Raw genomic sequence first — 507 nt, forward strand, 5'->3', positions numbered from 1 at the left:
ATCTGTCTGTAGCACAATCCGACTGGGACTCTCCGGCGCAGAGGAGCCTTCCTCCAGAATGAGACCGCTATTTTGAAAAAAAAAAACATTTCACGGAAAAAAAAACAAAAAACAGAACCCCTTTTCTGAATGACCTTAAAGGTGATCGGCTTTAAAGAATATGTTTACATATGCATATCGCTGCACTCAGTTGGACTGAAGGTGTGAGTAAAGGGACAAATAGGAAGAGGACGGATGGACAGGCCTAACCGTTTTGCCCCGGGCCATCTGTTCCTGTGAGGCCCTGTATCTAAAAGGGTACAAATGCGTACAGTGTCTCCACATACCACCGCGTTGTCGACCTTTGCTTACAAGGAAGTAGTCTCTGCATAGGATGTGATATATATCTGTGTTCATTTTAAAATGTGGGGCGAAACTACAGTTTATAGACAACCGTATGCTCTCCCGTGCTGCTTTCTACAAGGACATGGGAGCACGTGACTTCTAAAAAATCTGCATTTCCCAATG

General features: G+C 44.4%; 1 protein-coding gene across 1 annotated transcript in view; it reads left to right on the forward strand.

Annotated features, from left to right (window-relative positions):
• The window catches only part of TENM3 (teneurin transmembrane protein 3), a 420,001-nt gene extending 419,925 nt beyond the window's left edge, over positions 1–76 (forward strand). Inside the window, exon 31 of the mRNA XM_015569744.1 lies at positions 13–76. Within this exon, the coding sequence (XP_015425230.1) occupies positions 13–76 (64 nt within the window). The remainder of the gene's footprint in view (positions 1–12) is intronic.
• Positions 77–507: the final 431 nt, after the last annotated feature.

This window comes from Myotis davidii, unplaced genomic scaffold, assembly GCF_000327345.1.
Source record: "Myotis davidii unplaced genomic scaffold, ASM32734v1 scaffold184, whole genome shotgun sequence".
Taxonomy (NCBI): Eukaryota; Metazoa; Chordata; class Mammalia; order Chiroptera; family Vespertilionidae; genus Myotis; species Myotis davidii.